At 49.6% G+C, this 20,366-nt stretch overlaps 1 protein-coding gene across 1 annotated transcript in view; it reads right to left on the bottom strand.

Moving 5' to 3' along the window:
* Nucleotides 1–20,366, bottom strand: part of MRTFA (myocardin related transcription factor A) — a 200,928-nt gene that overhangs the window by 10,087 nt on the left and 170,475 nt on the right. Inside the window, exons 5-9 of the mRNA XM_044915318.1 lie at nucleotides 8,668–8,723; nucleotides 6,325–6,400; nucleotides 5,072–5,233; nucleotides 1,193–1,368; nucleotides 595–726 (exon numbers count right to left, since the gene is read on the bottom strand). Coding sequence (XP_044771253.1) covers nucleotides 595–726; nucleotides 1,193–1,368; nucleotides 5,072–5,233; nucleotides 6,325–6,400; nucleotides 8,668–8,723 — 602 coding nt within the window. The remainder of the gene's footprint in view (nucleotides 1–594; nucleotides 727–1,192; nucleotides 1,369–5,071; nucleotides 5,234–6,324; nucleotides 6,401–8,667; nucleotides 8,724–20,366) is intronic.

Raw genomic sequence — 20,366 nt, 5'->3', positions numbered from 1 at the left:
GGGCACTGGCTCTTGGTGCTGCTACACGTAATTCACCTCAGCGCCCAAAACAGTGTCTCCCACACAAAGATGGGCATCTCAGGGGCTGGTGGTAAGCCCTGCCCCTCAGACATGTTAGATCAGGCCTTAGAGGAGAATAAAAAATGCCCAGGGGCACCTGCTGGCTCAGTCTTGATCTTGGAGTTCAAAGTTCAAGCTCCATGTTGGGTGTAGAGATTACTCAAAATAAACCCTTAAAAAAAAGAAAATGCCCAAAACGGCCCATGTGTGACCTCAAGTCCATCCTTTCACTTCTCAGTTTTTTCACTCACAGAATAGACTATGACTGCCTCACGGGGTTGTGCTGAGCGTGTTTTCATGTGGAATAAGAGCCAGGAAGAGCCCGTCCAGACCCCGGCCCACTGCACTCAGCAAGCGGCGCTTGTGGGTGTGACAGCCAGCACCCACGGAGAGGAGGAACTCTGTTGGCCCCTGACCAGGGGGAAGAGATATGCACCCCACTCCCTGCAGCTGTCCCCCCACTGGGACGAAATCACAGCAGGGCTCGGAGGGGCCCGGGAAGGGGAGGGAGGGCAGTTGGCTGGGGACCTGTACCTTAATGAGCGTCGGAGTGGGCTTGGCCACTGGGGCTGTGGTTCCGTTGGTGAGGCTGGGAGGCAGAGGAGGCTGCTCGGCCAGGAAAAGTGTTTCTCCGGAATCCGGGCCCAATGGGAGTTGAGACACAACCTGAGAAAGGCGGGGGGCACGGCCATATCAGGCGGTGGTGCATCTCAGCCCTTCCCTGCCCAGAGGGGGCTGCAGGCATCTCCTCCAGCAGCAGCACTGTGTGCGAGGAACAGCCCCTTGGAGGCAGGGCGGAGGGAACTGGAACACGGAGCCACAGAGAGCAGTGAACAGGTCACTAACTGAATGAGGGGGAAGCAGGCGGGTCTGCGTGGACGCAGGGGCTGGCCAGGGGGCCTCAGGGATCCCACTGGGAGGTAGCCCCAGCTCGGCAGCGGGCTGGCCAAGGCAGCTGAAATGGGGCCCACTGCCGACATCTCTGGGGCTCAAGCAGCCGGCTCGGGACCTCGCAGAGCAACACCCTCGGCTTCCCAGTCCCCCCTGGCCCAGGTGAGACCTCACTCTGGACAGCTCCAGCAAGTGTGGGGCCCTTGGGGAGTGGGGAAAGCATCCGGAGGGACAAGCTCACCTGAGTGGGGGATACAGAGGTGGCACTAGGCAGTGACTCGCTGACTCGGGCTTCCAAGGGTGACGGCACCGAGCCCTGGGATTCATGGCTGGCAGGCTGCTCAGGGGATAAGGCGTCACTGCTGTCCTCATCAAAAGAAGAGCTGTCCGCTACTTTCGGGTAATTCACCTGGCCCACTGAAAGTCAAAGCCGGCATAAGACTCCACCTCCAGCCCCCACAAATGGAGAGAGGTGCCTGCGCCCCGACCTCCAGCCCAGCAAGGCAGACAGGAGAAAGCCCAGCAGCTGACCTGCCTTCTGGGTCCGAAAGAGCTCCAGGAAAGCTCATCATCACGACCCAGACACAAAGGCAGAAGAGTGCTAGCTAAGCCGCTGTTAAAGCACTCCCTTGCCTTTGACTCTACACTGTGTCCAGCTCAGAGTCAAGTTCCACGCTCCGTCCCTGCAGCCTGTAGCCTCCTCTGTCTCATCTAGATGTTTCCCTGCTGTTAAAAGCACTTCATGTCCATCCTCTGGTGGCACAAAACTCTCCTCTTCCCCCAGGGGCTTGTGGCCCCTGCAATGAAGGCTCAAAGGAACAAACAGCCTGAGAACGCGGCTCCTCACTGGGCTGTCTCGACCCCCTGGAAGGCAGGGACAGGCTAAGGGCTTCTGGAAAAGGTGCACCTACTCAGAGTGGACGTACGGTGACCTCCTTTTAGTGGCCTGCGACTCCCAGAGACCCAAGAGCTGGCAGCAGCAGCCACCAGGAGAAAATCCACCCAGCTGGCTCAAAGTGCCCTGCCCGGCCGCATGGCCAGGGTCCTGGCTGCGGCCAGGCTGGGAGGGAGGAGTGGGAGCACCAGGGCCCTAGTGTGGAAATCCCAGAACACAAAAGGAAGGAAAGACAAATAGGGTATTTCAAAAAATTCATGTCCCAACCACCCGCTCGGCACTGCTGGGGGAAGAGGTTCTGCCGGGGTCTGCTGTTCACACGGGAGGAACGGAGGCGGGGGTCACAGCAGAGGTGAGCTGTGGGGCGCGCCTGGGGAAATCTGCGGTGATGAGAAGACCGCCGATAGGGACCAAGAACAAACCAGGAACTCTCCCAGCAGACTCTTCCTCTCCAGGGCCACGAGCTGAGGCTCTCTCCTCCCCTGGGACCAGGGAAGGACACACCTGAGCTCGAACATCCACGAGCGAACAGTGGTGTGGGAGCCAGTAATGCTCACTGCTGGGCCGGCTCCTACGCCCCCGCCCCTCTGTCCTGGCAGGGGCCGCGCACACGGTGCACGGGGGCGGGGGGGGGGTGTGGAATGGAGCTCAATTACTGCCGTGTACTCCAGGCCTCTGACGCATCTAGACTTCTCCCAGCAAGGAGACAGGCCATGGGATGGCAGCCACCCGGCACCCAGCACACGACGGGAGGAATCCGGGATGGAGGCGCTCTGGCTCGTCCAACGGGAACCAGGGGCTGGCCACGCTGGAGAAGCCCAATGAGCAGGGCGGGCCGGGGTCCCTGCCCTCTGATTTTGGTCCAGTCCCCTCTGCTCAAGGGCAACACAGACTCTGTGGGGACGCTCAGGGAAGACTTCTTGGAGGAGGGGTCTTGACATGAATCTTAGAGATCAAATGGGGGTGGGTGGCCTGGAGGGGAGGGCAGCAGCGTGCTGTGAGTGGCCATAGGGAGTGTGTGGGGAAGACAGTGGGTGGTCAGCCTCTGCAAAGCCCCTGTCACGCCCCCACCTTTATCAGGGCTCAGGACCACCGCGGCCCCCTCCCCACACTCCACACCCAGCTTCGCCTCCTCCTTCTCCTCCTCTGACGTGGCCGGAGTCTCTCCCCTCCCAGGACCTAGCTCTTCCTCTGACTCCTTCCTCTCAGCCACAAAGCTGCATTTCTCCCAGCCTAAAACTCCTTTGCAGCCCACCACCTCCCTCTTTCTTCCTTCTCCACTCACTTCTTGAACAAATGGTCTGCATCTGCTGTCAACACTTCCTTACCACCTAGTCATTCCCCAACCCACATGATCTGGGTTTTCTGGCAAATGCTCCTTTCTCTCAGGTCACTGGTGGTTATTACCTGCTTACCGAACTACACTACCTCCCCATCCTCAAACCAGCTGTGCTCTGCCACACCTCCAGGCCACTGCCCACATGGCCCCCTGTGCCTGGAATGTCCTTCTGTACCTTCTCCATTGGGCAAAGTGGACCCCACATGTGTCCTACTGCCTGTGATACTTCTCCGGGCCTCCCCACCAGGCCCGTCTCTGAGAGAAGCCTGTGTTGGCCCGGCTCGCACTGTACCTGACACACCATTACCCCCACGTCGTCACTACAGCGCCTGTCCCCTGGTCTGTAACGAACGAGACTGCTGACAGCAGCGGCCCTTCTGTGCGTGTCCCGAGACGCCCAAGACCGCCGGGCCCTTTATATCCATTATTGCCTGTGGACCTGCAGCCTGTCCTGTGACGCCGGTGGCTCAGCTCCTATGTCACAGGACCGTGGCCTTCTCACTACACAGCGCTGGCATCTGACCGGGAGCCAGACTCAGAAATCGCCTGTTCCTACGTCAGTCTTCTCTGATCGTACTGCATTCTTGGAGGGCAGCATCATATTTTGTTCATCTTTGTAAACTGCACGACTTCACAGAGGGCCTGGCACCATGCTGACTCTCACATTTTGGGTGGCTGGAGAGTCCAGAACTGACCTGGGCCTAAACACAGGCCTGACATTAGGGGCTGCTGTGGAATCCGGTGAGGATCGGGGTAGGGGAACATGGAGATGAGGCGGGATGAATGCCAGGGCAAAGCGGGGGACTAAGAGGGCTATCAGCACCAACTGGCAAAGGGGCTCCTCCTACCCTGTCGAACTGCTGCCTGCAGCACAGAGGCTCTGGAAATCAAAGTCTCCTCTGACTCAGGGCTCATGGCCCAACTCGGCCTGAGCTGGGGTCTGTGGTTCCCCCCGGTACCCCGCCCAGAAGATCTAACTCCTTAGGATGGAGGGAGCAGGTGAGCCTCATGTCAACCTCCCAGGGGCAGGACCAGGTCTTAGGCCCACTGTAGCCAAGAAGACATGCCTGTACTAACAATGACCAAAACCTAAAGGAATCAGGTTCGAACACCTGCCCGGGGCACACAAGGCCCTGGCATGTCCCGGACTCTGCCCACCTCCCCCGTCCTTCCAGCTCCACGCCCAGGCTGCTCCTCGCCCTGCGAGGCTCTCCCTCCCTGGAGCTCGTAGTGCCTCTCTCCCCGTATGTACTTCAACTCCAACTCATCCCGCAGCCCCAGTCTTGGCCGTCTCCTCTCTCGAACCACCCCCCTGGCAGAGCCGGGACGGGGACCCTCCTCTGTGTGCCCAGAGCAGCTGGGGCTCCGTCCAGCACAGCTGCTGCCTCTGTCTGGCCGCTAGCTGTTTACCTGCCTGAACCTGCTCCTAGGTGGGAGTTCGATAAGGGCGAGGGGCTTGCTCTGCTTCGTGGGGCTGTGTCCTAGCACCTGGCACACCTCTCAGATCAATCAATATTTGTTGAGTGAAGTATCTGTGGAAAGTGCCAGGCTTCAAGGAGAGATTTCACTAATAAAAAGAAACAGTAAGGAACAGACTTCTGATTCCTGGCATCTCCATAGGTTCATACACACCAATCCTGACATCTAGCTACCCAGTGAGAGAGTATACAGAGGAGACGGGGGACAGAGGCCCCTCTGTTAGTCCGGCATGATCCCTGAGGCCACTGGCACTGTCCCAAGCTAACACTACCTGTTTCTTGGGCTCTCACATTCTGTACCTAAACGTTTCCCAAGTCAAAGCAGGAAGTCAAACAGCAAGAAGCCCAGAGCCCCTTCCTCCTGCATCCGGCCTGCACGTTCACACAGGGTGGCTGGCGCCTCCTCACCAATGATGGCTTCTTTCAAGCTGGACTCCACAGGCAGAATGTTCTTCTCAACCAGCTCCATGGGGCCCGGCCTCTGTGCAATCTTCTCGTTGAGGTCATCAGCCAGTCTGGCTCTCTTCAGCTTCAGCTGCTTGGCCTGGAGGGAAGGCTCGGCCGAGGTCTCTGCCCATGGGAAAGAATGGAGTGCAGGAGGATGTATGGACCTGGCTCTACCCTGGGAACTCCAGAGCAGCTCTGCTTCCCTCTGGGGAAGGAGCAGAAGCCATCAGGTTGTAGAGAGTGTCCCAGGCAGAGAAGAGAGGCCCAGCTTTAAATTCTACAGGACACAAGAAGGGGCTCGACTGCAGACAGAGTGTGGGCACACCCAGCCACAGTCACTGGGCACGGGGGGCTACAGAGCCGAAACTGCAGCCGATGATGGAGCACACCCTGCCCTCCCTCAAGCTTTCTGGGTTCCGAAGGCAATTCAGTCCCTGCTCTGGGTCTCAGTGTCTCTCTCTATACAAAGCGAGGCTCGGGCGCCTGGGTGGCTCAGTCGTTAAGCGTCTGCCTTCGGCTCAGGTCATGATCCTGGGGTCCCGGGATCGAGTCCCGCATCGGGCTCCCTGCTCCTCGGAAAGCCTGCTTCTCCCTCTCCCACTCCCCCTGCTTGTGTTCCTGCTCTCGCTGTCTCTCTCTGTCAAATAAATAAAATCTTTAAAAAAAAAACAAAGCGGGGCTCAGACTAAGGAAGTTCTCTTCCAAACTCAAAGTTGACTCAAAACTAAAAACAACAACAAAATGGATAGATTCACACTGCTTTCAGCAGCCAAAATAGTTTCTTCACTAGAACGTGGACAGAAGTGTGTGCCAGGCCAGGCAGACACACCTAGGATGAACTTACTTGGGTGTCACAGGTGCTCATGTGATGCTGAATGGATGTGGGAGTGAAGGAGTGGATGAGCACAGAAAGGAACTACGTTTTTAGAAGATTCTGGAGAAAAGGCTTTCAAACCAAGGGATGACAAGATCCAGGGCCACCAGGCGGCCAGAGGAGAAAGGGGCAAACCAACCTACGAGAATGCGACTGTGCAGCTCTAGGAACTCGCAGAACTCGTGTGGCTACCACAGCTCTGCTGTTCCACTGTGTTAAGGCTTGGCTTACTCACTGTCAACAGAAACGGGAGTGGTAAGAAAGAGGGACATAGAAATGTGGGTGATGCACGGTGGAAACAGCGAGGGTAAGGGGAGGAAGCATTTCCAACCTAACACACCTTCCAAAATATGCATCCTGACCAGCTCCGATCTCTCCGGCCGGGAACGAATCTTCCGTTTCAGATAGTCCTCTGTCTATAGAAAAAACACACCAAGAGAATCTCAAATCCAGGATACAAGTTATGGAATGGAACCTGTGTAGCCCCCAGCCGCCCCCCATCCCAGCCTGGAGCCTTCAGGGTTCTGAGGCAAGGAGAGGCCTGGGGGGACAGGGGCACATCTACTTCCAATGCACCTGCTCAGGGCACCCCCTCATCTGTCAAGACTACTTGTTTCTCTGAGGCTGAACTATCCATGTATTTCTTAAAAATGTATTACTTGTACTATCATAAAAGTAATATATGTTCATCAAAGAAAACTTAGAAAATTACAAAGTAAACAATAACAAAAAATTTTAATCACCCACTGTTAGTATTTTGGGATATTTATTTCTAATCATTCTTCCATGCAAAAGATGTCTAATTTTGCAGAGCTGTAATCATAGCGAATATAATTTTATATCTTGTTCAAAAAATGTAGCACTGTATAATCTCATGAGCATTTTCCATTCATTTTGAATGGCTGCCCAATGTATTACTAATTCTGCTATACGGTGTCATAGCTGTAGTTCCTTCAAGTCCAATGCCCTCATTTCTGAGACTCCAGGTGAACTAAAGCATTCCCTGATCAGTCTCAGCGCCTGGCGCTTGTGCTGTAAGGCCCAGGTGGCCCCAGGTCTGTCTGACTCCAGAGTCTGTGCTCTTAACCACTGCACCAGAATTTTTCAAACCACAGGTCAAGACCATGAGTAGGTCAAAACCAGGAAAGGATAGGACAAGACAGGACAGGACAAGGTAGACTAGCGTAAAGCAGAAAATAACACAGCAGAGCACAGAGCACACTGCCTGTGGGAGAGGTAAAGCCCTGGCACTCGCCTACTGTCTTGGAGCTCTGACTGGGCAGCTCTGTGCTCTCCCCAGGGGAGCACGAAGCCCTATGGGAGACGGCTCTGGATCTATTGCTCTGCATCTGCAGAGGACAATGGGACTGCCACGGCTGCCGTAGGACATGGTAGAACAGGTATCAGACACCACAGGTCTTCATGGGCATCAGAGGGAGGCGTATTTTCTAAGCTACCTGACATTCTGAACCATGGTCAAGGACGAGCTAGAATGCAGTACTAATTAAGAAAATACCTGGAGTCCACAGACCAAGGTTTGAATCCCAGCTTTGCCACTGACTAGCTTGACAAGTTAGTTTACCTCTCTTAGCTGCACCTAAGAAATGAAGAGCACCTAACTCATAAGAGCCGAAATGAGCAGAAATGAGAGAATGACATCACTCCGCATGTGGAAGTACTCCATAGGTAACCGTGGTTCTACTGAGCTCCAATTAGCTCCTTGTGTACTTGAGAAGCAGTCCAGGTAGGGCACCAAATCTTACAACTGGGTCAGGGGCCCAGACAATCCCCCCCCCCCCCCCCCCACCCCCCACTCCTCCCAGTAACTACAACGGCGCAGTTTGTTACTGCTTTGGTTCCCGGCGTCGGTGACCTGATTCTTCCCACTCACTCTAAGAATTAATCATAATTTTCCTTAGAAATTTTTAAAAAATAAGGAAGACAGTAAGAAAGTCTTAGAAGTAGATATTTCACTCTCTGAAAGAGCTGCGGATCTTACAGAGCCCTGACCTATATGGTCCTCCACTGGGGAGGTTCTCTTTCCTTGTCTTTCATGTAAAAGAAAAAAGTGAAGGGGGTGGAGGGGAAGCATGTTCTGATGACTTCCCCATCTCTGTCCACACTGGGCAGTAGAATATCCCCCTGAGGCCCCTGAGGGAACTGAAACCAAGAGGGGGGACAAGGCAGCAGGCCAGGTGCTGTAGCAGGAACCGGGGCTCACACCAGGGGCCCAGCTTCTGCATCCACCGCCTCGAGTGGACACTGGCTACTCAGGGCACACAGAGACTGGTGAGGTTTCCTGCTCCTTGGAATGCCCTTCCTGGAGAGGCGTGGGCAGTGCAGCCACGGACGTGGAAGACCAGCCCCTCAGCAAACTTTTCCATGGCTGGTGTTCATGTCCTAACATCTACAGAAGGGTAAGTGGAATTTGATGGGAATATACCAGCAGTCTCCAAAGTAACAGGAGGGAGGACTGATCATCATATACCCATAAACACAGTAAAGGAGAAATTCTGATCACATTTCACATCACGCTGTGAGATGGCTGGGGTGGGGACGGAAAAGAAAACGGCAGCACTCTGTGTCTGGAACTGAGGTGTGGGCTGGCCCCTTCCACTAGACTGGAAGGGACACACCAGCAATGCAATGGGCTCTGGAGGCCCTCAGGGAAGAAAGGCCTTACCCTGGCCCGCTCCAAGCTCCTTCTCTGTTCATGAAATGCAGCTGGACTTTTCAAAGCTGTTGGGAAAACAATCATAAAAGAATTAGTTTTATGAAGCATCATGTGTACAATTTACAGTGGAGAAGGCATTTTAATTCAAGTTAATTTCAGCAACACTAATTCTTATCAGCGGAAGTGAAGAAGAACATGGCACCTGAGTAAGCACGTATCTTTATGGTTCAGCTACCTCATTAACAGTTTTGGTTACTTCACTCCTAATGAGAACAGTCATTGTTTAAGCTCAGGCTCTATAAAATGCACAAGTGGAGTACAACTTAAAAAAATATCCTGGACCCATTACTAAACCATTAGCTGCACAATCAGTCAACCCTCCAGGAATGTGTGCTGGGCCCCACCTCATTCTGGTGAAGACAGGGACACAGGGACACACGCAGGAGTACAGCAGCATGTCAGGTCCACCTTACTTCTTCAACCTAATTAGGAATCACAAAGTGACCAAACTGAATGGGGCACTTACACCAGAAAGACCTATGTCTGCTTGGATGCCATTTCCTTCTTCACTTAAGCTAATACAATAGTGCTGCTGAAATTACCTTGAATTTCATCTCTGAGGACTAAAAGACCTTCACAGTAATTGTATGGTTAACCCTGGTGCACACAACCAGCAGCTGACAGGAAGGGCTCACTACAGATCCTGACGCCTACCCCTACGCAGACCACAGCTCTCGACTCAGCAGACAAGATCGAACCAGGACCAAATCTCCTCAAATGTGGCACAATGAAGAGAGTTTTGTGTCAAACACTTGGCTATAAAGACAAAGGATGAGTTGGGACACCCTGAGGGTAAGAGGGGGAAAAGGCCTGACTCACTTCAAGTAGGGAACAACAGCAATAAGAGAGAAATTTACAAGACAGTGGTCAGTTTCACTTCTGCTGCCCTAGAATTTCAGAACAGCTGTGAAACTGTATGTGGCGATAACTTTTGCTAGGCTGCTTGCTGTGGTAGGAGCGCAGGGGAGAAGCTAAAAGTAGCAAGAGCACAGATATGACCCTATCCTGCCTGGGCCTTTGTGCTTCCTCCCCCTATCCCGCTCCTGGGGGCTGGGCCTCAGCAACAACAGTCCCAGCAGAAAGATCTAAATGTCCCAGCAGTCCTTATTTAAAAAACAAACATTTCTAAAATCTTAGGATAAAAAACAATCATTTAAAAAGATCAGTTGAGAGCCTCCCCATCTTCTAACAGCAGGGGGAGCTCTAGATTTAACAAATAATCTCTAAGAAAAACCAGCACAGCCTTCCCTCCCCACCTACCAGAGCATTCCAGGGCACTATCCAGGCTATCCCAGCCCTAATCTGGGGAGGTCTTGGGCAATTCAGTGGGTAAGCAGACAGCTCCTGCACCTGCTTCTACTAGGTAAACCTGGTTCAACTCCAAAACCAGTCTCCAAAAGCCCTGATATGCCAGAATCTGGTAATAGGATGTGATGGGCCACGCTCATGGAGGCAACAGTAAATACAAAGAATCAAAGCGAAAACTCAGTGTCTCCCCGACCACCCCCAGCTTCCTTTCTGCCTTATTCTGTACAGCACTCATCACCAACAGACATTCTTTCTAATTGGTTGACAGGACTCTTTCCTTTGTTTCTGACAGTATCCTGGGGCCTACGGTGCCCAGCACATAATTCATTCAATGAATTGATGAATATTCTGTAAGAAATGGACACAAGGTGTACCCTAGTGACAGGAAAGCGAGAGGGTTCTGTGGCAGAGCTGTATACTTTCTAAACTTTCACCTGCATGGCCAGAATTTAGGCTCTCATCTGGGTTCAAAACTTCACAGAAGTCCCAGACAGAAAAATCAAGGCTCAAAATAAAAAAAAACTGTGGTGTTTTCCTGGGTTCTACCAATCATTAGTAGCGTGATACAGGGGACTGAGTTCTGGGTCTCATTTTCTTCTTCCGCAGAGTGAGAATCGGCCTGCGTCTCAGGACTCCTGTGAGTCAGATGAAACTGGAGTGCTCTAAAGCAAGTGGAGCACACACAGATGGACGTGAAGCGCTGCTATCACCAGGCGCCGTGATGCCACTGAACCATGGGCTCGAGTCCCACACACGCCTGCCAATGTCAGCACCACAGCCACACACCTATCTAGAACCCCGGCTAGCTGGCTGCCTCAACAACCTACCTTGGCTATCCCAAGGGGTAAGGCACAAATCCAATTTCTGGAAAAACAACTCACAAAGCACAGAATTTCTAGATGGAAGGGGAGCCTATTTTAAGGATGATGTAGCACCGGGCGCCTGGGTGGCTCAGATGGTTAAGCATCTGCCTTCGGCTCAGGTCATGATCCCAGAGTCCTGGGATCAAGTCCCGCATCAGGCTCCCTGCTCAGCAGGAAGCCTGCTTCTCCCTCTGCCTCTCTCTCTCTCTCTGTGTCTCTTATGAATAAATAAATAAAAATCTTAAAAAAAAAAGGATGATGTAGCACCAAGGGGGTAAGAGGCAGGAGAACCGGCTGTCGCATATATGACTTCCTGTTTGGTAAGGGAATTTTCAAGTAACAGCAAAGGAGAGATTAATATTTATGGAGGGCCTACTTATGTGGTAGGCACTGTTCCAGATATTTAAAACATGTTATCTGATTTAATATTCCTAATGATCCCATGTGGTAGGTAACACTCCAATTTATAGGTAAAGACAGGCTCCAGAGGATAGGAAAGGCTAGCAAGTGACAGAGTTAGGATGGCAACCTCACTCTACCTCACCCTCAAGTCAGACTTCTTCCCATTCCTCTGGGTGGATTTCTTAACTTCTTCAAAAGGTGGAGAAGGACGACCCTATCAGATGGGGAAGCAAGGAGGCTTCAATTACATGTACTGCCTGAACGGAGTGCTGAGTGCAGGCAACTGGAAAGGTCAGCTTGACCGCAGCACTGAGCACAACAGGTGCGAAGAGGGGTTCAAAGTGACCGCAAGCACAGAAAGCCACGGTTTGAAACCTGGGGCTCACCATGGAGCTTAAGGAGCAGCCTCCAGCACTGATACTAGGAAACAAGTGGGAGGGGTAATGAGAGACCAGAGGAATTCATCAGCTGCTCAGGGCCCGAGCAAGAGAACCAGAAATGAGGACCAAGAAAAGAATTCAAGACAGTAATTACCAATCCCACAAGATTTTATAACAACATTATAATCATGCTGAATCCTCTAGTACCAACCCACGACAAAAGGACCCTTCTTCTAATTTTATCCGTGATGAAGCTAACAGCACAGTAACCTGTGAGGTCACTCATCGAGTGGCGGGCCCCAGCCCAGCTCTAGTTCTGCCTGCCCGTTCTTCTCTGGTCCCAACCTTCTTTTTTTTTTTTTTAAAGATTTTATTTATTTATTTGAGACAGAGAGAATCAGAGACAGAGAGCATGAGAGGGAGGAGGGTCAGAGGGAGAAGCAGATACCCTGCCGAGCAGGGAGCCCGATGCGGGACTCGATCCCGGGACTCCAGGATCATGACCTGAGCCGAAGGCAGTCGCTTAACCAACTGAGCCACCCAGGCGCCCCTCTGGTCCCAACCTTCTGACACGTGTGTTGGTTTCTCCCAGTCTGTGAGTAGCCCACTCGCTCTGTGCTACTCTTTCCCCGTTGCTAACTCTGCTCTCTGAGAGCAGGTTCAGCAACTTCAATAGCTATTTCCAACAGAAGAAGGGAGCAGCGGCCCTCTTCCTCCAGGTTTCTGTCAGGATTCCTGTAGGGCACTCCTCGGGCTTCCGTGGGGAGAAACTGGAGTTGGGGCAGCCAGGGCACTCCGTGCACTGGGGCTCAGGGAGGAGAGGGCATTCCCGCGCGCATCCAGCCAGCTGTGCTGTAAGCCACATTGCAGCAATGAGGGGGAAGCTAGTGAAAGAGACGCAGGGTGGTAAAGGTAAGCCCCGGGCTTCCTCGGAAGAGTGAGCAGCAGTGCGTAGTCAAAATCACCTTAGGCTTCATAAGCAGTTGCAACAAAGCAGAAAATCGTCTTTAAAGTTTAGGCCTCTGCTAGTTGTAGAAAGACCTAGAAAGACTCAGAGTTAACCCATAAATGTGTGTCCAATGAGGAGGGCTACATTCGTCTTGGACCTCCATCTCCCTCCTCCTTACTGTCTTAATGGCTTTGCCACAGAGCCAGGACGTTACTCAGAAATTTCATTTCCCCAGAAACTCCTAGAAGGCAGTCTTTGAGAGAGAAGCCCCCAAAACCGATGCACACCCAAGAGCTGTGTATATGGCTTGCAAGCATATACATGTTTGGGGTGCGAGGGCAGCTCTTGACCCTTTACTCCCACTGTCTGGAAGCTGGTTCCACTGGGACACTTTACTGCTTTGTGTGCACAAAGGGAAGTGTGCAGCACATACCGAAAGGAAAAATAACCAAGCTCCTCACGGAAATCAAATGAACAGAAGTGGCTAAGAGGTGTGACGTTCTTAATCACAGTTTCAGTTCTAGATGTGGGTCTCGCCCCTGGCTGGCTATAGTCACCTTCTGTTCCCTCTCTCCAGTGCCCATTTTCTTTCTCCCCCTACATTTTTGCTGCCTTAATTAAATGAGGGCCTTGTGAACTAAAAAGAGAAAAATGGTTTTAATTTTTTAAAAAAATATACTGCCATCAGCTTCCAAGGAGGAGTTCAATGCTACGCTCAGTGTGTCCACTGAGCTTTGTGGCTTACAGTACAGGAGCACAGGGATTGAGCAGTCAGGATTTAATCTCGCACTAGACAGTAAGTGTAAGGACCCTTAATAAACCAACCTATAGCATTAAATTAGGACATTAAACTAGCCCAGATTTACTTAAACATGTTGGCAAGTCAAAGTCTTCTAGGACCCACAAGACAGTCTGGAAATGCATCTCCGTGAGGAAAGATAGCAATTAGCCATCAGGACTCCTTTCCTCATTATCCTTAAGGAGTACTTATTAAGTGCCTATATCGGAATGTCACTTTATTAGGTGTTGACATAAGAAAAATGATGGTTCCCATCCTCAATAAGATACTTTTGCCAGAAGCTCACCACCAAGTCTACACTCAGAGGAACTCAAAGGCTATGAACACAGTATAGCTAACAGGAGTCAATGGAGTGCCAAGCCCAAGGAGGCTTTCCTTCAGGCAAGCCTGATGGATTTCTTTTTCCACTGTAGAAGCAGCAGGCATACACAGAGTGGATACATAAGTTGGGAGTTTGGTGGGGGGCGATAAACAGATTTAATAATCCAGGTGGGAAATTAGAAATATAGCCATCCATCCATCCATCTGTCCAAGAAACAATTCTTAAGTAACTATTACGCTAGTTGCTGAGGACAAAGATACACAGAATAGGGTCCCAGCCCTCAAAGGCAGTTCATGGTCTGGTTAGAGAAAAAGACAAATAATTACAATACAAGATGGAAGTACAATTATAGAGGCAATTTAAAGTGCTACATAGGACAGAAGAGGCAAAATTCAGCTCAAGAGTGTAAAAACTCTCCTGGTAGATTTCACAGAGAAAACCCAAATGAACAAAACAGAAACACTACAGACAGATAAGAAAGGGAGTGGGGAGGTCATCTGAGGCTAAGGAAGAGCAAGAGCATGAAGGTACGAAGGAGCACAACAAATTCAAGGGGCTACAAGTAGTCTGATATGGTGGGACCAAGGAGGAGGTCATGTGGGGACAATGAAGTTGGAGGGGAGGCAGAGTCCAGCCCATGAAGACCCTTCATGTGCGACTGCAGGAACTTCTGCATCTGGGAAGATGGAGCAGACCTATTGTTCTCTATTTCTCCCACGAAGTACAACTTAAAATTCTGGATGTTATATATAAAATAAACGTTAAGGTAGGGGTGCCTGGCTGGCTCAGTGAAGGAGCATGTAACTCTTAATCTTGGGGTAATGAGTTCAAGCCCCACGTTGGGGGTAGAGTTTACTTAATAAAAAAAGTAGTAGGGCGCCTGGGTGGCTCAGTTGGTTAAGCGATTGCCTTCGGCTCAGGTCATGATCCTGGAGTCCCGGGATCGAGTCCCGCATCGGGCTCCCTGCTCGGCAGGGAGTCTGCTTCTCCCTCTGACCCTCCTCCCTCTCATGCTCTCTGTCTCTCATTCTCTCTGTCTCAAATAAATAAATAAAATCTTTAGAAAAAATAAAAAAATAAAAAAATAAAATAAAATAAAAAAAGTAGTAAAACAAACCAACCAACCTAAGTTCATTCTGAAAGGTGAAGAGAAGGCAAACTGGCTAGGGACCTTGGGACCCAAAGAATGATATAGGGGTGAGTTCCCTGGGTTTCCTCTTTATCTCATACATCCTGGACTTGGAGCTGAAGAAGCCGACAATCTGGAAATGCCAGTGGAGGCAGACCAAAAAGCCGCAACAAAACCTACTCTCACTGGCCAAAGGACCAGAAAAAGGGCGACCTCGCCAAACAGAAAACTTTTAGACAATAATCATTCTATTCCAGATAGACACCACAACAAACAGTGGCCTCACCCCCCCACCAGGAGTCTAGATTCCCCATCCTTGCAAGGCTATTATAATACAGCTCTCCAATACCCCTGTCCAGAGGTGTCAAAGAAGGCCAAGTAGGAAGCTGGGGCTTTCATTCTCACCAGCCAGTAATAAATACGATATGCTCCCCACCCAAGGAATAAGTAGAGACCAAACAGGAAGCCTGGACTTATAACCCACCTGGGAGAAATAAGACACCCCTCCCCTTCCTGCTGATGTCAGAGGAGGGCTGGTGAAGAGTCAGGACTTTCACCATGGCTCAGTGATAACACGGTCACCCCCTGGGTGGCTCAGTCGTTGGGCGTCTGCCTTCGGCTCAGTTCATGATCCCAGGGTCCTGGGATCGAGCCCTGCATCAGGCTCCCTGCTCAGCGGGAAGCCTGTTTCTCCCTCTCCAACTCCCCCTGCTTGTGTTCCCTCTATCGCTGTGTCTCTCTCTGCCAAATAATTAAACAGAATCTTAAAAAAAAAAAAAAAACCCCAACATCGTATCATCCAAGCCCTGGATGAAGAAGAAAAAAGGTGAGTTGAAAAAGTTCTTAAAGAAATAAATGGCTGAAAACTTCCCAAATTCGGCAAGAGACCTAAGTCTACAGATTCAAAGGCTGAGCAAACCCCAAAAAAGATAAACCCAAAGAAATTCATGCCAGGATACATCACAATTAAACTTTTGAAAATGAAAGAAAAAACTTAAAAGCAGCCAGAGGGAAAACAATTTGAATGATAACAAATTTCTCATCAGAAACCAAGGGGGCCAGCAGAAAGTGGCATGGTATTTTTCAAGTGCTATTAAGAATTGCATCCAGAGATCCATATGTAGCCACCACATTAACCAAGGGAGTGACTTAAACAGACCTGCATGGGGGTCAGGGGGGTACTTCAAACTTGATTTTTTTTTTTTTAAGATTTTATTTATTTGCGAGAGAGACAATGAGAGAGAGACAGAGAGCATGAGAGGGAGGAGCGTCAGAGGGTCCCTGCTCAGCAGGGAGTCTGATGTGGGACTCGATCCCGGGACTCCAGGATCATGACCTGAGCCGAAGGCAGTCACTTAACCAACTGAGCCACCCAGGCGCCCAAACTTGATGTTTTATATGAAAAAATAAAATGAGCAGAAACACAGCTGGTAATTGGTACATCTCATTTCACCCCCCATGTCTACACTCACATGCTCCCCCTTCCCTGCATCCCCTTTTAATTCTGAATCTATCAAACCTACAAATATACTGAAAGAATAATGAACAGCCCTATACCTCTGACCTAGATCCACCAGTTATCTTTTAGCCATATCTGTTTTCTCTCACACATACATGTACGCACATACACACACACAATTTTTGTTTATAGAATCATCTGAAAGTTGCAGATATCAATCAAGACATTTCATCCCCAAAATCTTTAGTGTGCATTTCCTGAGAATAAGGACATTCTCCTACAGAACAAAAATATCTTTATCACACCTAAGAAAATTAACATTGATTCAATAATACAATCTAATTTACAGTTCATATTTGAATTTCCTCAGTTGTCCCTCAGAATGTCTTTTTATAACCTTTTAGATTTCCCCCCTCAATCCAGGATTTAATTGAGAACCATGCACTACATTTGGTTGCTGTCCCTTCAGTCACAATCTAGAACAGTACCTCTTGCCTTTTTTGGGTTTTGTTACACTGACCTAAGTATCTAAGCCATCTGTCTTGCAGAAAGAATGTCCTATATTCTGAATCTGTTTCCTCAAGATTAGATTTAGGTTAAACACTTTTGGCAAGGAGACTACACAGGTGATGTGTAACTCTTAGTATTAGAAGACACATAACACCATGTTTCCCAACCACTGGCGGTGCTAAAAGTTTAAAAGGTGATAGGAGATGTCTCCATCTTAAAAGTAGCACTTCCTCCTTTGTAATTAATATGTAATCTGTGGGGGTAACGTTTTGAGGCCATGTGAAAATCCTGTTCCCTAACCACCACTCACCTCATTGTTTTAGCATCTACTGATGACCCCTGCCTGAAATCAATTATGACACTAGGAATGGCAAAACAGTAAGACCTGCGTCTTTGCAAGATAGAGTAGTAGTGATCAAGAGGCCATTTAGAAGAATAAAGTGGAATGACTGGGTGAAAGGTTGTGCCATTAACACTCCCAGACTGGGGATACAGGAAGAGTAAACTTGGGACAGGGTGGGAGACTGTGTTCAGTTACCATGTGATACGAGTTGATCATAAGACATCCTATTAAGAGATGTGCAAGTGTGTGCATGTGTGTACATGTGTCTATGTGTGTGTGTGTGTATGCGCGCGCATCATGTCATCCAAAGATAATGTGACAGGTTATGTAGAAACAGAAGATAATTCCCAGGGTGAATCTTAAGAGAATCCCAGAATTTAAGTGATTCAATTCATCACTAATGATGAAGAGAGCCCAGCAAAGGAACCTGAGGCGGCTCTCGGAGGCAGGAGAGGGCTAGGCAGAGCTGATATCAGGAGTAAGCCTCAAGAATGAGAGTAGGTAGAAGAGAGACGGCAGCAGTGGGCAGGTTAGACAAAGTAAGGCTTGCACAGTATCCAGAGGATTACTGACACTTAGGAAGTGGCTGTTGGGGGTCTTGGAGCCAGGCCAGCGGGCTGCCAGGGCACACTATGCACCAGGTGGAGAAATCAGAGGTGAGGAAATGGGGTCCAGAGGTTTATGTCCCCTAAGAGGTTAAGATGTGCTAACAGTTAATTACTCGTTCTCCCAATAAATATTTACTGAGAGCCTATGTGTCAGACTGTTTTGGTGCTGGGATAGCCATGTTCTCCTGCAGTTTACACTCTAGCGAAGAATGATACATAAAACAAATGAACATATAACACTGTAGGAAGTGATACGTGCCACAAAGAAATATAAAGCAGGAGTTGAATGACAGAGTCATTCTATGGGGGCAGGAGCATTTCACTCTCCAGAGGGTTAGGAAAGACTTTCTGGTGTGCCACCTGAACAGACACCTCAGGAAGGGGATGAACCCTATAGCCATCTGTTGGAAGAGCTTTCCAGGCAAGAAGAGCAGCAAAAGCAAAGGCCCTGGGTGGGAACCTGCCTGAAAGACAGAGGGTATCCAGGAGGCCAGGGTGGCAGAGCAGAGTGCACAAGGAGTGGCAGGATACGGAGAGAGAGGTGAGAGAGGGCCCTGTAGGACTTCGGGCGTTACTCTGTTTTCAAGTGGTACTAGAGGAAATGACATGGGGAGAAGAAACAAAGTAGGACTGTGTCTACCAACCTAGCGATGGACAAAAAAGGCTCCCATGAGTAACGCAAACAGAGTTGCTGCAAATGGCTTCCATGTTCTCCCTGACGTTTGTACAGTGTGTTGGGAATTACAAGGGACTTATTATTTTCCACAATTCACACTGGAGAACTGACTTGCCTGAGATCACATCCTAATCAACTACAGAATGGAGACTAGACTTTGGTTCTTATGATTCTATAATTCAGATTTTTCTATAATTTTTATTTGTGTATATTTCAGCATAACAGAGGTAGGAGGAGGGGATGGAGATGGGGGACACAAAAGATAATCTCTGATCACTATCTTTTTTCCCCCCCAAAATGTGTTAGTTACAAAACAAAACAAAAAAAACACAAACAAAAACCTCAGTGATTTTAATCTGATCTTTCGCATTTTGCTTTCTTCTCCTGGCTATTCCTCTGGAAAGAGATGCTGCCTTGTCCTTTTCTCTAATATTGGCAATGGGACAGAAGGGAGGACTTCAGATATAACCTCAAAAAATGTCAAGGGGACACACATTCTCCCATTCCTTCTTCCTCCAGCCCTCTAATGAAGGGGCCAATATAGCAGAAGGAGTCACTATATAACCAAACTCCTTCCAAAGTTAATGGAGCCTTTTGCCACATCCCTTGGCCTAGCACAGAAGTCTGTCACACCACTCCAGGCAGTTCATTAACTTGGCCAAATGGACCACTGACATGGTACGGAGCCCCCAGCACTGGAGACGGGCTCATAAGCTGTCCAAACCTGGCCATTCCATAAGCAGCAGCCTCAACGGTCTTAGAAATTTGTCATCAACTCTTGAATCACGCAGACAGGCTATCCTCTATTTCAGAACTCCTGAGACAAGACAGTAACAATGATCTATACCACCACTAAAAATGAAAAGGGAAAAGATACCAGCAGCCTTTGGTCCAGTGTTCCTGCAAGTGCAGCTGGAGAGTCATTGGCATTAGCATGTCTCTCTCTGGGATGCAGATTCCTGGGCTTCAAGACTTTTCCTCTTTATTTAGCTCTTTGAGGATTCTGGTGCCACTAAAATTCAAAGCCCATTGTTTCCTAAGTCCAAAAGACAGAGGAAAGGTGGAACCGCAGATGAGAAAGGATCTTTATTTGCTCACACTCTACCACCAGGGGCTAAGTCACCACAAAGTACACCTAGTAAGGACTTGATCACTTTTTTCAACAGCTTAGTTCAAAATTTCAACTCTGCTAGCTATGTAGGTGCCCACAAATTAGTAGAGTTTAATCTCCTGAGCCCCTTTCAGGTTCACTGCTCTGGGTTGCAAAGCGTGCATTTTTGAGAGTCAAAGGATCAGGTCTTTTTGCCATTCCCCTCACACCCCGGTGAAGGCCTATTTCAGCTGAGATGGATTCCATACCCTACTGTTTGTATCTAGAGCCTGGCGATCACACTCAATAGAAGGCGGCTATAGAAAGGTAGTGCAAGGAGCCCAGAGGACTGCTGGAATCAGGGGAAGGACACTTACACACCTGAGCGATGAAAGTGCAGAAGTCAGCTGTGTCACTGGTGTATAAGGGTTTACACCACCTTTAGGTGTAATCAGAATCTTACAATTCTGTATCCAGGCAGAGCAGGGGCTCTTAACCTGGGGCATACTATACTGCTGCAGAGCAGCTATGAATCTCCATAACTGTGCTGTATCTTGGGAACCTGCCTGGGCAACTGTGTGGCAAAGGGGCAGTGTAAGATTTTCTAAGGAGCATCAATGGCACAAGAGAAATCAAGAGGCTCTCATCTAACTAAGGGTTGGGTTTTTTTTTTTAAGTTATGTATTTATTTATTTATTTACTTACTTATTTATTTATTTAACAGAGAGAGACAGAGCGAGAGAAGAATCACAAGCAGGGGGAGTGGGAGAGGGAGAAGCAGGCTTCCCGCTGAGCAGGGAGCCCGATGTG

Source organism: Neomonachus schauinslandi, chromosome 5, assembly GCF_002201575.2.
Source record: "Neomonachus schauinslandi chromosome 5, ASM220157v2, whole genome shotgun sequence".
Classification (NCBI taxonomy): Eukaryota; Metazoa; Chordata; class Mammalia; order Carnivora; family Phocidae; genus Neomonachus; species Neomonachus schauinslandi.
This window is presented reverse-complemented; position numbering and strand designations above follow the sequence as displayed.